The 15,828-nt window shown below is 35.9% G+C and overlaps 1 protein-coding gene across 15 annotated transcripts in view; it reads left to right on the top strand.

The window, feature by feature from the left end:
* The window catches only part of CDC42BPA (CDC42 binding protein kinase alpha), a 322,452-nt gene that overhangs the window by 245,707 nt on the left and 60,917 nt on the right, over positions 1–15,828 (top strand). For 13 of the 15 annotated variants that reach the window (XR_005986974.1, XM_041750305.1, XM_041750332.1 and 10 more), the window contains 4 exons: positions 2,812–2,917; positions 3,336–3,484; positions 5,040–5,131; positions 8,057–8,133. Coding sequence is in view for 14 of the 15 variants with exons in the window: in XM_041750305.1 (XP_041606239.1) it covers positions 2,812–2,917; positions 3,336–3,484; positions 5,040–5,131; positions 8,057–8,133 (424 nt within the window). In the remaining variant the exon portion in view is untranslated. Of the gene's footprint in view, positions 1–2,811; positions 2,918–3,335; positions 3,485–5,039; positions 5,132–8,056; positions 8,134–9,202; positions 9,251–15,828 lie in introns of all 15 variants that reach the window. The other 2 variants (XM_041750252.1, XM_041750340.1) reach the window with 1 other exon arrangement.

The following is a 15,828-nucleotide window of genomic DNA, read 5'->3' as shown; positions in this document are numbered from 1 at the left end:
CACAATCAGCAAAGGGTTTCAATAATAACACTTTTATTTCCCTTTATTTAAATTCCCTCTTATTATTTGAACTATTCCTCATTCATTAATCTTCATTTGTGGATAGTCATAGGTTATACTGATTACAGTACATTCCAGGCATTGGGCTGAAAATCTACTTGTACAGGATTCTCTTTTAGTTAACACAGCAGTCCTATGAGGTAGAATTATTATCTCCATTTTGTAGGTGAGATAGCAGAGAGCAAGAAGGGTTAAATGACTTAGCCCAAGTCCTGGAGCTGGTGAGCAGTGAGTTAGGATTTGAACCAAGGTCTGTTTGACTCAAGAATCAAGTCCTTAAGTGACGCTACTATGTATATTTTATGTCCTTGACGTTTTAAGAACTGTTATCTTCTAAATCTTCTCTTTCCTGAGGATGCCCCACATAATAGAAGTAATAAGTATTTCTGCATTAATTATTTGAAAGAGATTGGGAGGAGAGGACTAGCTATGGCAGAACAAAATCGATCAAAATTGGCCTTTTGTAGTTGAGTAGTTACTTGAATAAACTATGGTTTCAGCAAAACAGTTGTGTAAATCAGACTTCAGAAAGTATTATGAGTTAGTGAGGAGTTAAATACAAGCATAATTAGATACAGGTTGTATCACAATGACAAGGAGTGGGATTGGGACAGGAACCTTTCTGGATTAGAAAAAGTCCGTATATGTTTACAGCAGCCAAAAAAATGATGAAATTGAAAACAGAAGCAGTTTTCAGAGAAGGTAAATGTGGGACGAGGAATACATTTAAATGACTTGGCTAAAGAGAAGATGAGGGACTTCCTCTAAAACTTAAAAAAAAAAAAAAAGTTAAGAGAATGAGCATGAGTCATCTTATCCAGATAGCCTAGTAGAGGAAGGGCAAGATGGTGTTGAGCAGAGGGGAAGTAGGCTGAAGGTTGGAAACAAATAGCAATGATGCTGAAAAGGAAGTGTAGGAGACCAGGGCTCAGTAGAACTTAGACTTTGTAACTGACCGAGTGTTTTGGGTTTTGGTTTGTTTGTTTTTTAACCCTTCCCTTCATTAATTTTCTGTAGCCAAGAAAATAGACATAGCTTTAATAAAAAATTGAGACTTAGAGGGAAACCACATGAGTCAGGGAATGTGAACATACTCAACATGCAAATAAAAACAAAATTACAAGAGAGTTTTTTACTTGAAATGTTAAACAACATGAAACACATGTACAAGAAGTTACTGATTTCCAGAGTTAATAAAGCAAATGGGACTTCCTAGGTTCCTAGAATGTGCATAAGCAGAGATTGCTGTGGTAGACAGTAAAGCAGTACAGGTTGCAACAGGCCGATTAACCTGGTCCTGTAAATGATAATACAGTTTTCTTAAGTGTCTTTCTGCTACTCTAAAAAAAGATAATCTTCCTTCATCTCTACTTATTCTTTATATTGTAGATCAGAGAATTACATCAGAAGGTTGTTGTAGTCATGTGTGGTGTCCAAAGTTAAAGAATTTTGGAAGAAACAGCCTCCCGCCTACATAAACAATATTTTATAAAAGGCAATAAAGATACATACATGTATGTAGAGCCTAAAAATATGTAACTAATTAGGCTGGGCAACTTTTTATGATGATTGTATCACTTGTAGATTGTTAGATTCTTCCCCTTGTCCTCAGTACACCTTCCCAGCTGAGAGAAAAGAAAACCAAATCCCTCCTAAAGGGCCTCTTTAAGATAGACGCATTGATAGATGTGAATTTGGCTCTTCCGGATTATAAGTTCTAGAAGATCTTAAAGCCAATTCGAGATTTCAATCTGTCTGCTGTATGCATCAGATACTTAACTAGTTTACCTGAAATATCCTTTCCTCATCACTAGTCAGTGGCCTGAATTGTATTTATTAAAACAGCCAGCCTTCCCAAAGGCAAACAATGTTCCCCAGGGTGCATTAGAACACACTTCTAAGCACTGCAGATTTGTACTCCTTTATATATCTTTATATATATGTATGCATATATATATATATATATATGCATACATATATATACACTTAGCTTTCTATATACCAGTTGTTTTCATTCTTCTTGAGGATAGACCTTCTTTTGTAGATTTTCATATGCTGGCAGGCCTTATCCTACTCTTGACCTTATTTTGAAGATGTAACAAAACACAAACTTTCTTTTGATAAACTCTTAAATGTATAATTGTGTTATTGAATATAATTTGAAAACATTTCTATCTAGAATCATAACAGTTGCATCAGTAAGATAGTGTTAAGACAGTTGTGAGTTTCAATAGATTCTAATCTTTTCCTTTTGATGATTATTTTATTGACCATGTTAGAAAACAGAGTTTTATTGCAGTACAACCTTGATTTTCACAGAGCAGAGTATTTTTACTTTAAATTTTCTAAATATAGGGTACTTCAGTTTTAAGAAAGATGCATTTTGTTTTCATAAGACAAAATGGCAGAACTCAATTAACGGGGAATCTTAATATTTTTTAGAAATTATGTAAATATATGTGTTTTTAATGTAGATTAAAAGAGTATTAATTCTCTGGTTTAAGGGCACAATTTTACTAATTTATCAGATATAAGTAATTTGAACGACCCTAAGTGTGACCAGCTTTCATTCAGATAACAGAGAGTTTAGTAAACCTGTTCCCATTTGTTGATAGGCAGGAGTGCTGTCGTAGATCTTCTGAAAGAAAATATTTATTTCACTTATTTCTTGTGTGATGCTTTAAAAACAATATATAACTCACTACAGTTTTCCTGTTTGTTTTACTTTTGTCCTTTGTCTGTTTATTCTAGGGTCAGTGATGAAAAGGATGCACGAGGGTATCTCCAGGCCTTAGCTTCTAAAATGACTGAAGAATTGGAAGCTTTGAGGAATTCCAGCTTGGGTGCACGAGCAACAGTAAGCTCTGCCATTTTGCATAGAGAATTATCCTACTGGGTGGGGAAGCTCCAGTACACTATAATAAGTCTGAATACTTCTATCAGTTTGTCTAGGCTTTAAGCTAACTGTAAAGTTTCTCATGAGAATTCAGTTAGTCCAAGTCTTTGCCAGTTTAGGATATCATAACAGATCTTTGTTCAACTGTAAGTTATATAGATAGCCATTATTGGTAATAATGATGAAAAATAAACTCATATGTGAGTCTGTAATTATTTCTGAATTTAATGAAAAATGATACATTTGTACAAGTAGTTTCAGTTCTACTCATTTATTAGAGAGAGTACTTGTAATTAGTTTCTAAATTTACTTGCATTACTAAATTTTGAATTTTAAAGAAAAAATAGGATGGAGCTAACAACAGTTCTCTTATTTGTAGGATATGCCCTGGAAAATGCGTCGTTTTGCAAAATTGGATATGTCAGCTAGACTGGAGTTGCAGTCAGCTCTGGATGCAGAAATAAGAGCTAAACAGGCCATCCAAGAAGAACTGAATAAAGTTAAAGCATCTAACATCATCACAGAATGGTAAGATTGAATAATAGAGTCTACTAGAATAATTTCTAAGTTGATCCAGAATTATCTGGGTAGTAGTTACATGTTTAGTTCATACCTATCACCTTTTCTTTTAAGTAATGACCAGAAAAAAATTATGAATATTTGAAAATAAATAAATGCTTTCAGGCCTTGTGTGCAGTACTGGGATTTTAGTACAACCTCATTTTCCTCTGATTTGTCCATAAAGTAAAATTAATAGTGGTAATTAATATTTTACTGTTTATTTTTCCCCTTATTTATAAGTAAATTTTAGTTGACTCTCAGATTCTGTTCCATTAAATCCAAAATTCTCTCATGTTCAAGAATATCATATTAGTATAAAATGCAACATATATATTCAGAACAAAGACAGTCATCTGGGAATTCTGTCCTCTACCATTGGTTTTTTACAAATGGAGTTTCTCTTGATGATAGATTTCATAATGGTATATTCTATTTATAGTTGCTTTTTCATGTTCTTTTATGTTTTGAGAAAAGTATGTCCTCCACAGTCTGAGACAATTACCAGATCAATACATTCCTTCAATCCTCATCACAACAGTAGAGCAAATTATATTCTGAATAAATAAATGACAAAATGAAGATCTTAATTGGATTGGATATGAACATGCTTCAAGAATAAGTCTTGGTGATATAGAGGAACAATAGAAAGTTCATGTTACAAATCACCATGTAAATAAAAAAATCATTTGGCACTGGAATAGCGAAGTTCCAAAGGCATTCAATCATGAAAAGAAATATAGTCACATAAATTCAGTTTGTAATGGTGTGAAGCTTTAGTCCTTAAACTGTAATCATTAATGTTTTGAATCCAATTGGAGGTCATATACCTGGCACCCTCGTTAAATTATAAACTCTTGTAATAAATAATCCAGACATAAATTTAAGTATGCTTTGCTTAAAAGTGCTATTGTGACATTAAAAATGCAAGAGAACATTTTCTGGAGAATGTGACTCGATTCTGGCACAAAGATCTACTGAATGTCATTCTCTGTGTTGTAATTGGAATGAGTATGAGCAGCCTTCCCGTACCTGGGACACAGGCATTTGTGCATCCACTCATAAACCAGACTAAATGAAACTGGAAACTATAGATGTACTCATAAAAATGCTCCACTTTCATGGTTCTCTGTGGAAGAGCCTAACAAAATTCTAAATTTAACCTTTGATTTTATGACATTTTAAAATTGAATCATTTAACTCCGGGTCAGCATCTTTTTCTATAAAAGGCCAGATACTAAAATATTTTAGGCTTTTTGGGCCATATTATCTGTGTCTAATCAACTGCACTATTGTGGTGCAAAGCAGCCACAGATCTGTCAATGAACAAGCTTGGCTGTGTTGCAATGGTTTGTTTACACAAGAGTAGACCACCCTCTGGATGTGTCTTTCCTGCAGTAGCTTGTACTTCCCTAATTTGACATGACTGACATTTAAACCAGAAAACTCCAGCTACATATTGTAGGATGGCTCACCAACCAGCAGAAAAAATAATGACAGTTTTCCCTTTTTTTCCTCATTGAAGTAAACTAAAAGATTCAGAGAAGAAGAACTTGGAGCTCCTCTCAGAAATCGAACAACTGATAAAGGACACTGAAGAGCTTAGATCTGAAAAGGGTATGAGAATGTGTTTTGCATCAATCAGGGCTTATTCTTTGTGAATACGTGTTATTACCCGAGAACCCACATGTGTAGGTCAGAGAATTGTTTACACGAAGCACGCTGGCTGGCACTCACTGCTGGATGTATATCCACATAGGTGATGCACACATTCGCTGGATTGGTCTCTGAGTCATTTTGTCATACTTAATATGCATTGTTTAAAAGTTTCATAATAACAGAAGAATTCATTTTGCCACAAATTGGGACTGTTTTTTCAATGTCATGGACTATTCCACAAATAAGATTTTTGTGATTGGGAAAAAAACAAACTTATTTTTATAGTATACTTTATACCCTCTTCAAATAGTTGTAGGATTCACTTCCAGAGTAGTTGAGGAAATAATGTATGAAGTAACTAAAGATTGATCTAATCCTGTTTTAAAAGGGAATTCAGTGATGAACTGTTTTGGTACTTAATTGTTTTCTTCCAAGTTTGATTCTTAAACTTCCTGCCCTGCAGGATTTCTCAGGATTTATTCCCATTTTCTTAAAAGCATTACCTGAACATGCTTCCATTAATGTGAAAAGTAACTCAGAGTATGTGGTGGCCATTACAGAAACTTCTTTTAAACTTTCTTTCCATAATGTGGACATTAAGAATGTGAAGATTTAATTTAAAAAAAAATGTGGAGTGTTGTTTTCTCAATGAAGGGATCTCTTTTATGCAGTTATTAGAAATTCATTGTCCTCGGTGCCTGGGTGGCTCAGTCAGTTGAGCATCCAACTCTTGATCTCAGGGTCATGAGTTCAAGCCCTGCATTGAGCTCCACTGTGGACATGGAGCCTACTTTAAGAAGAAAGAAAGAAAGAAAGAGAGAGAGAGAGAGAGAGAAAAGAAAAGAAAAAAAAAGAAAAAAAAAGAAAAGAAAGAAAAAAGAAAAGAAAAGAAAAGAAAAAAGAAGGAGGGAGGGAGGGAGGGAGGAAGGAAAGAAGGAAGGAAGGAAGGAAGGAAGGAAGGAAGGAAGGAAGGAAGGAAGGAAGGAAGGAAGGAGTTCACTGTCATGACAACATCAGTATTCCTGACCAAATAGTGAACTAATTAATGGCTTTATGTTACACTTATGTGATGTGTTGCTTCCCCATAATTTCTCAGTCCTGTAACACACAGTGATGTAAAGCTGGTTGAGTTTCTGTTTCCATGTGAGAGGGTATCACATAAAGGAATTGACATGGGGAAAAAAAACATTGAAAATACTAGATGTTCAGACAATTTTTTTGTTGATTGAATTTCCTGGTGAACAAGAAAGGAAGGTGAATTAGGACTTCACATTAAATTGAGAATCAAGCAGACTTTTCAGATGGGAAGAGTGGAAAGCTGCATTATTTAGTGAGTAAAGGAAGAAGAATGTATAAGATTTGGAGGGCAGGCATCCCCAGAGACAGTTTATGTAGAAGAGACATCAGTGCAGTGTGACTGTAACATACCATGTCACTGACTGACCCCATCCTTTGTAAAATATATCTAAATGTGCAAAAGAAATAAGTTTATCACATTGCTTTATGACAGCATGTGCCTATATCTTTTATTTGGATTTTGAACATTGGAGAGTCATGAAATTTCACTTCATATTGTAATGTACTGTATATACTACTTAATAGTAAAATGTAATATATAATGAGGGCAGGGATCCCTGGGTGGCTCAGCAGTTTGGCGCCTGCCTTTGTCCCAGGGTGCGATCCTGGAGTTCCGGGATCGAGTCCCACGTCGGGCTCCCGACATGGAGCCTGCTTCTCCCTCCTCCTGTGTCTCTGCCCCGCCCCCCATGTCTATCATAAATAAATAAATAAATCTTAAAAAGAGGGCAAGGATTTTTTTCTGCTATGCTTACTAATATGTCCTGGTATCTAGACAAGGTTCGGCATATAATAGACTCTCAATAAATATTTATTGCTTGGATGAATTTCTGAACATAGCCCCTCATCTGGCATCCATGGTGTGTTATTAGAGAGTAGGATGAAAGCCACACAAAATAGTTGATGTCACTTCCTAAGGATATAGAAATCGAAAATGTGTGCTTGGTTGTTTTCTGCTCTTTCCTTTCTAGTATTTATCATTGCATATATATTTTAAGAATTATTTTGGAAGCCTTACATTTAAAGTTAATACCATAGCCAACAAATATGCTTTAACTTTTAAAACTTCATCTGAGGAAAAACTAGGGTATAAGTTATTTATTCTGTCAATTAAAGCAGTGCCTGAAATCAGATTAAGGTCTTAACAAAAGTTTTTTTCTTTTTAAAGATTTTTATTTTTTAATTTATTCATGAAAGACAGATAGAGGGAGAGAGAGGCAGAGACACAGGCAGAGGGAGAAGCAGACTCCATGCAAGGAGCCTGATGTGGGACTTGATCCCGGGTCTCCAGGATCAGGCCCTGGGCTGAAGGTGGTGCTAAACTGCTGAGCCACCTGGGCTGCCCAACAAAAGTTTTTTCATAACAAAATATATTTGTTTTATCACTAGATTATTATAAGAGATTTTTTATATTAGTGTGTACTATAAGTTTGGTAAGAGTTTTTCAAAACAGAAACCTTGTTTGGTGATAAATTAGCTTAGAATAGTCAGATATAACCCTATTTTTAAAATTCTTTCAAATCTACAAAGATTTAATGTATTTCTTATGATGTGCTGTATGGAAAAGAAAGAAATTCAGGAACTCGAGTCAGGAAACAAGTATGTCATGGAGACTACTATAACTGCTAAGTGATATTCCAAGAATCACTAACATAATTTTTTAAATATGTAGAGTTAATAATATTGATCAGCTTTACAATGTGGTAGTTTATGAACAGCTCTTAGTAGATTCAGACAGGAAAGGTTATCCATGAAAATTAGTTTAAATTGTTCTAGTTTTAAAAAAAAGTTGCTGCTGTCTTCTAGGTATAGAGCACCAAGACTCACAGCATTCTTTCTTGGCATTTTTGAATACGCCTACCGATGCTCTGGATCAATTTGAAGTAAGTACTAAACTTTTCAAGTATTCCCTGTAGTCCATTTAGAATTCACTTTGTGATTTAAAATTCATTTTCGAGGAAACTTTTATTGCTTCCCACATAAAAGGACTTAAAATCTTATATAAACAATAACATATAAGGAAAGGAGTATGTTCTGCATTCTTTTGGAAACTATAATCACATTTGTATTTAAGAAAAATCTAAGAAAGGTCTAAATAGGAGACTCATAAGATTTAAAAGAAATTTCGTCTCCTCCCCTGAGAAACAGTAAATGCAGAGCAAATCTGAAATAATTTTGACACTTTAATCTCCCAAGTATAGAGCCACTATTAAAAAAAAAAAAAAGTAAAAAAGGTCAAAGCTCATAATATGGAAATGCTGGTTCAAGCTCCAAATCAATTCAGTTGTTTTAGAAGTTTACGATAGGAATAGTTTTTGTAAAAAGCATTACATAGAGGATATTAGGCAATGTATTCCATAATAATGAAATAGTGACTCTATGACTGTCATTCTTTGGTGCTCAAGTTCTTTGCTGGTAAAAAAAAAAACAAATTTTATGATATAAAGTATATTTTTGTCTCAGAAAATTTAAGTTCATGATTCTATCTTTATTAAATAATTATAAGTCTCTGTGCAGAGCACTGTTCTAGTTGCTGGAGATAACAGTAGTGACCACATTCACCAAGTCCTGTTCTCAGAGAGGTTACATTCCAGTGGGAACAGCTAGAGGCGGAGAGGTTCTGCTGCTCACTTTTGTTACCCTTCTAAAGTGCTTCATTTAATTTGATTATTAATGATTTGCCATGCGCTTCATTTTATTACATTTTGAGCACAATATATGCATTGTATTTCATTCCTTTGGGAAAGAGAAAAAGAACCACGCTTTAAAAAGTAATTAATGAATTTCTGAGTTTTTTGAGAAACAATGCCAATGACTGCTTTCCTCATTTATTTATTTGAATTAATGTCATTTGCCTTTCAATTGTTTTTACAAAATTTTGATTTATTATTTGTTCTTATTAAATTGCTTCATCCATATTTTCTATTTTTTATTGCTGTATTCGTTAAATAGGATTCCTTTTCTTCTTCCTCATCTTCACTGATTGATTTTTTGGATGACGTAAGTCTTTGATTTTCAAACCAATGCGCCCTTCAGTAAAAGACATCAGTGGATTGAATTGAAGAATTTTGCCTAGTAATGCAGTCAGTTTTAGAACTATCACACCTGGTAATTTATTTGAGACAAAATTTGCTTCTTACCTGAAATATAATAAAGAGTTTATTAAACATCAGAAAATGAAATGTACTTTAAAAAATGCTTTGGCCATCAGAGAATCTGTGTTTCCTTTCATTGCAACAATTCTGAAGACTGGAATGCTTACTTGATTATTGTCACTATATATATATATATACATATACATATATATATATACATATACGTATATATATATATATATATAAAATGCTCATTTTTATTTTTCATGGTGATTTCTATTTCACATTCCCGTTTCTGGCACTTTGCTATTTAATTTATCTGTTAGTCAGAAGTAAACTTTTGGTGGTAAAATTTTTAAAATGACATGTTTTATTAAATCTTTCAGTTGCTTTTACTGTAACATGATTGAGTACAAATCCATTTTTAATGCTGAGAGAATTTCTCTTCTAATGTGGAAAGTGATTTTTGTTAACATTTGTGCTACATGCACTATAAATTGACTGCACTACCATTTTCTCTTCTAAGTTAATTCTATCAATTTGATAATTGAGAAATCCCTAATGTATATTGTTTATTCTCTTTACTGAAATACCAGATGTATGCATTTTCTCTGTTCCATATTAAATGGCACAAAAATCCTTGTCATGTCGAACACTTAATCTCTCTAGAAACCGGAAAATAAAATGAATTCAAATGCAAATGTTCTACATAGCAACAGTTTTTAAACCAGAGAAATTTTTATATGTCTTATTTTTTGTGTTGTGTTAAATATAGTTCTTATATTTGGAAAAATATTTCGCATAATTTTCCACTAAAGAAAGCTCTTGATCTAGATTTTTAAAAACTTTTAAGTGGTTTTTTTCTGTCTTTGAAATACTATACCCAAGTGTACTACTTTCCATTCTGAATGGAAACTATTTCATTATTCTTGAGACAGTTTTAGTTAATTCTACAGTGCAATAAAAAGAGAACTTTCTTGAGGTACAAAAATATTTCATGTTATGATCCACTGTATGTTTCACTGTACTAAATATTCAATATAGCACATCCATAGAAACACTATTCACATGAGAGGGAATGGGAAGAAAATTTGATTAAAATATTTTATTGTTCCTTTCCCTAGAAAACCATTTCCATTTTTTTTCCTAACAAACTCCTCTCTACATCCCCTTTCTTCCCACAAAAAAGTTCTGAATGTAAAACCTAGAAGTCATGTGTATTTTGACAGGTTTGTTCTGCTCAGCACGTTTGCAAGAATACATGCTGTCCCATGCCTGCCTTGTCTCTGCTCTCCCCACTGCCACCCAGCTGTAGCATAGAAGCTTCCAGAGTCCTCTGGGAGAACCCCTTCTTATCCTTCATCCACTAGCACTCAGCCTATAGGACTGAATTTTAAACCAGCATGAAGGAACTCCTCTCATAAAGTGAAAAGGTGTTGGGTTCACACAGGGTGAAGCTTTACGCATCAGGCTCCAGCTCCTAAAAAGCCTAAAATGTTTTCCCCTCATTTGCTTCCTGAATTCTCTTCTTACTGGTTAAGCACATAAGGGGACTTGAATTCTGCCTTTCCTACTTTCTGGATGTATGACCAGGAGCAAGTCATTCAGCCTTTCCTGTTAGGTAAACCCCAGCTTGCTTCTCAGAAGAATTGGGGTAATAGTAGGGGTCCTGACTAAGCAGTGACTTGAGAATTTAAAGGAACAAGATGTGGAAAGTCCTCAGGAACACTAGTGACTCTGTCCTTACTTGGAATGGGGCCATTCACCCCTCCTTCCTGTGTTCCCTTTTGCTCCCTTCCTTGTCTAAGAATCCAGTGTGGCTTCCTTGGCCTTCTGCTCCCTTTCCGTCCCCAAACCCCCGCACTAGTCTGAGTCACTGCACCCTGCACCCCGAATTGTTCAGCCACACGACCACCATATTTGATTTTCACATGTCAAGGAGAAGGCTAGCAGTGAGCTCCCATTTAAAAAATATATATATATTGTATTCTTAACTTCGTATTTTATGGTGTTAACCTCTGTTTATCGTTGATGACTATCACCACTCTTCCCAGAGTTACCATTCATTTCATCCTCAAGGCCAGAGTAGAATGATGATGTTTTGAAAAAATAATATTTGATCCTTGGCGTGCTTATGTTCCGCATCTGGTTTACTTGGTATGGAGCTAAACTTCTGTTTAGGAGTAGGATAGGATAGGATAAATCTTGATTGTTCTTTGTACCAAAACTAGTGAAGTGTTGTGCATGACCGCCCCCTGTAGTAAGTGGACTCTGACCCTTTAACTAGCTCATACAACACATCCTCTGGTCATTCTTTGCTCATTTCTATCTTGTAGAAATAGAAGAGAAGTAGATTACATTGAAGACCTAGAATTTGAATTGCATCTGGAAATGAGGGGTTCTCTGGTATCCATATCATTGATCTTCCCTGTCTGCTCCCCATGGCCTAGTGACCTCATAGGAACATACCACCAGTACCTCCTCTCCTCCAAAATTACCCCTTATTTTTTCCCTTAGCGCTCCCTTAATCGGCCTTTAACACAGTAATTCTTTTCACATAACATAGTGCACAGAATCACTCTCATGCCACAGCTTTTCCTCGTGTGCTTTGCCTGTTAGCTCAAAATTCAAGTGAATGCCAGAATTTCTGGCAATATGGGAACACACTTGGAGCTGAGCTTTCCTTTTAAGTTGCATAGTTTAGACAGCTCTTTCTCTGAGTCGAGTGTCTAATAAGAGCAGTCTTGACAGGAGAGCAGTGTGTATGACACAGGTCCCATCCTTCCCCCGACTCAGGTGAAGCAGAAGATATTCCCAAACCCTGCTTCTGTAATTCAGGGCAGCTCAGGTGGTTGGGCTTTTCTGCATGTAGAGTCATAGACTTCTGAAAGAGAAAAGAACTGGAGAAAATATTCAGTCCAGTGGTTGTGACCGTTGCTGATCACAGCATTCTCCCACTAAGAAACTGGATCGTTTGCTCCCCCACTAGTAAAGTTGTATGACTCTCAGTCTTTGGAGGAAGAGGGAAGTGGTGGCAACAGGATTATGGATGACACTGTTTATGGTAGATAAAAGGGGGTTTTAGCTCATGGTAAAAGAAACTGACGTTACTCTGAACACTTTGTCTCTTGGATCAGGCATTCCCATGTGCGGTGAGACACCAGTGACAGAGTAGAATAGATTCCAGGGTCCTTCTGCTACGGAAATCATTTCCTCTTGACCTTGTCTTTTCTCTCAGCCTCACACACCCTAGACTGCCTGGGGGTGGCTCCGTGTCAGGCCCAACACCAAAGAGAGTGAGGGGCAGGTGGAGCTCACCAGCTCAGTCTCTCTCCCGTCTGTTCCCTGCATTCCAGTGGCAAGTCCAGGCACAATTAGACCAAGCTTACACACTTCCCATCCTGTTCAGTTCATTTTCTTCTTTTTAGTTGAACCCCCAAAATACTTGGTTTGACTGTATTAAAGGTCCTACTAATTATAGTTGTATAAATGAACTACTTGTTCTTTATATTTGGTACACATATTGTCATTTATTAAATCTGTGCCAGGTAAGTTTTGAATTTTATTTAAATGACAGTTCTATACACTGTTCATTTAGGCCAAATTCACAAAAAATGTAAATTGCCCTCTTACCTGGCAAATGAGTGTACCAACTTGCTTTTGGAGGCTGTCTTCCTAATCTAGCATACTAAGGAAATAGTAAACCCAGGAATTAAAGGTGTGAATGAAAAGGTCAGACATCAAGGAATAGGCTTAGTCCCAGTAGTCCAACTGTCTGGTCCTCCTAATACTGCTTTCTTGTATCCTGGCATATTACAAGCAGCAAATAGTCTGAGAGTATTGGCAAGCTGATTTCTGTGCCTCATTTTGGCCTCCTAATAAAATCTTGTTAAGATGTCCTAAAATATTTAATTTCAGTCCTGGCTCCTAGGTTCCTTCATTCATCTCTTGGCTTTTAGCATTCTCTCTCCTTCTGGCTTCTTTCATATTCTGTCCTAACCCATCACAGAAATCTGAGGCTTGGAAGCCTTGTGTAGCTATATCTGGGGAGGTCTGACCATATGTAAAAATCAAAGGAAGACAGAATTTTAAAACATGGATTAAAAAGATCTTTTAATCCTATGACCCAAACCAAGCCTAAATCCTTCTGAGAAATTATGGCATTCCTGATATTTCCTCATTCAATGCTTTTTAAAAAAATCTTCCATCCACATATTAAATACAACCCAACTTGAAACTCTCACATTTTAGAAGGTTGTTGTATCCTTCTCTAATTTAGGCAGTATTATATATTATTTTATATATATGTTTTGTATGGTATATTGTACATTATATCCTAATATATTTAGGCAATCTAGAGGGAAAAAACCATGACTACCTAGTCTTTTACTCTTCAGTATCTTATTTAAAAAGACCTTTTTAACTGAATCTTAAAATCTGTTTTCCAAATTATGTGTCTGTAAGATAAATTACTTCTTTTGGTTTCTGCCTTGCTTCCATAATCAGTCTGAAATTTATGGTGGCAATTTATACACCATATATAAAATGCATAGTTTTAAATGGTCTGTGAAAACAGCATACTGCTTCCCAGTGTATGCTATGAGACCAGTTTCACACCGTGGTTGTAGGTGAGTGTGTATAAGAAAAAGTGTGTGCAATGTGTGTTCTCCAATTATATTATCGGGAAATAGTCTAATTTCCCCTTCTCTATTGAAAATATAAAAATAGCTATTTGATTTCTAGGTAGACGCTCTAGGAAGAACATTGTCACTATGGTAACTTAATACCATTATTAGCTTTATATTGTGCCAGTTTAGACACTGTGTTGTCTTTCATATGGAAAGATGGTTTTGAGAGACATGTCAACATGTTTTTAGGATAGTGGTAATATATTTACTTCGAGCTAGTCATGCTTTTTTTCATGATTTCAGTACACTCCCAAATCTGTTCTAGAAGTGTAGGGATACCCAGTAAGTAAAAGCTTCTCTGTGTTAAACATTTTAGCACTTTCTACACATGCAGTACCATACTTTGCACAATGGTAGCTGCTAAGATAAATCAGAAGAAGTAGAATCTAGTAGATTCTAGATCCTTAAGGATCTGAGTCTGATGGAAAAACCATACATGTAAATAAATAATTATAACACAATTGGGAGAAGCACGCTAATAAAAGGTATGGCCTGTGTATCATGGGAGTATAAAGCAGAGCTATCTGACTGAACGAGACGCCTGCAGGAAGCCTTTCTGAAAGAGCCAGTGTCTGAGCGGGGTCTTTACACATGGACGGGTGTAGTCCACAGAGCAAGAGCAGCTGTGAAAGACGAGTGTGCACTAGGCGGGCTGGGAAGGATAGTTCTGCATACGCAATGAGGATGACCAAAGAAACAAAAGCCTGCTGAGGAATCTGCAGGCCTTCTAATCCTGATTTGCCATGAACACTTTGGCAATTTGTGGTCAGGTCATGCTCCCTCCGCCTAGAAAGAAATAAAATTCCCTATTGTACAAGTAACACTGAACATCTGGAAGGATGTTTGTCATGCTTCAAGTTTTCTCTGAAATTTTGGCTCCTGTAGACTCAGTTGATAAAATCCATCCTCTAGTCCCCCTACAAATCTTGTACATGCCACCACCACCCCCAGCTACCTGGAAAACTCTGCAGCTCACCTCTGTCCCAGCATTCATCACACTTGATGGCATGGTGTCTTCCCCACCAGTCTGTGAATAGTATGCCTTCTGTGTCTTCTAAAAACCTGACGTAGTGCAAACCCTCAGTAAACAAATGTTAGGTTCAGTTGCGTATAGGGAATTGCCCAAGGCAGATACAGTTTATTTGTGTAAAACTCTGCTGTTCGTACATCACCAAGTTCCAGAGACTTGGAAGATTTTTCAGTACAATTAATTATGAACTGCTTGTTGTTACTGCTGTTTTACCCTAATTACTTAATCTTTAACGTCAGAAAGGTGAAGGTCCCTCTTGACTTAAGCCTGATGTCTAATCAGGTTGAACAGTATTGGTGAAGTGACTTCTTGATTTAATTCATTATCAGTAATTCTGAAGGCCTAATTAAACTTTTATACTTTAAAAGAAGCATCTTGGAAAAGAGTAAGACCTTGGTAGGTAAAAGACTAAAGTATTTTATTAAATGCTACCCGGCACTAAATCAGAATTATTTGAATCCTTTCTTTTTTCATGTTTCCAGCCGCTACTGCCAACCTTTACAGAGAAGAAATTATCCATCACTTGATGGAGTGTTATTCTGTGGGTCACTGTTTGTGCAGGGTCTAGTGAAAGCTTGTCATCATAGGCCAAGTCTGAGCAACTGTTTCTTTACTGTCCTACCCTCCAGTTTTTCCTGAAAATACATGTACTTTCAACGTATCGCAAAATATGTCTTTATGTGTATGTTGATATACTTTGTCTGTTAATACAGCGGTAGCCATCGAGAGTCATGTGTGAGTATTTGTAACGTGTAGTATTCTCCT

This window comes from Vulpes lagopus, chromosome 1 (assembly GCF_018345385.1).
Source record: "Vulpes lagopus strain Blue_001 chromosome 1, ASM1834538v1, whole genome shotgun sequence".
Classification (NCBI taxonomy): Eukaryota; Metazoa; Chordata; class Mammalia; order Carnivora; family Canidae; genus Vulpes; species Vulpes lagopus.
The sequence above is the reverse complement of the archived record's forward strand: the minus strand, read 5'-3'. Positions and strand labels throughout refer to the sequence as shown.